General features: G+C 59.3%; 1 protein-coding gene across 1 annotated transcript in view; it reads left to right on the forward strand.

Annotated features, from left to right (window-relative positions):
- LOC104412796 (dynamin-2) overlaps positions 1 to 388 on the forward strand; it is a gene marked incomplete at both ends in the record, with an annotated part of 8307 nt that overhangs the window by 5966 nt on the left and 1953 nt on the right. Inside the window, one exon of the mRNA XM_010023611.1 lies at positions 57 to 68. Within this exon, the coding sequence (XP_010021913.1) occupies positions 57 to 68 (12 nt within the window). The remainder of the gene's footprint in view (positions 1 to 56; positions 69 to 388) is intronic.

A 388-nucleotide genomic window follows, 5' to 3' on the forward strand; every position in this document is an offset into this window, starting at 1 on the left:
CTGTCCCCCTTTTCTTTTCCTCCCCCCCCCCCCCACTTTAATTTTGTGCACTAAAGGGTGAGATTCTGGTAAGTACCCACATAGTGTGATAGTGTTGGTAGAGACCCCGGTGACGGACATGGCCCTACCAGGAAAGGCTCTTCCCATTCCCAAAGGATGCCTCCCGCTTCCCAGGATTGAGCAGGCTGATGGTGGAGGAAGGCTGGGATAACCCCGTGGCCTTATCCTGGAGGTGGGAATTCGGTCTGGCCCCTCCAAGTGGCTCAGGGCTGCTTCCTGCCTGTGCCAGGACCACGGAGCTGCCCGTGCTCACTGGGAACGGGCACAGGGATACTGGGATTCCGGAGCCAGCGCTGCTGGTCCTTGGCAAAGCAGGAGCCAAAGGGGG

The sequence above is a fragment of the Nestor notabilis genome, unplaced genomic scaffold (genome assembly GCF_000696875.1).
Source record: "Nestor notabilis isolate BGI_N333 unplaced genomic scaffold, ASM69687v1 scaffold14391, whole genome shotgun sequence".
NCBI classification, from domain to species: Eukaryota; Metazoa; Chordata; class Aves; order Psittaciformes; family Psittacidae; genus Nestor; species Nestor notabilis.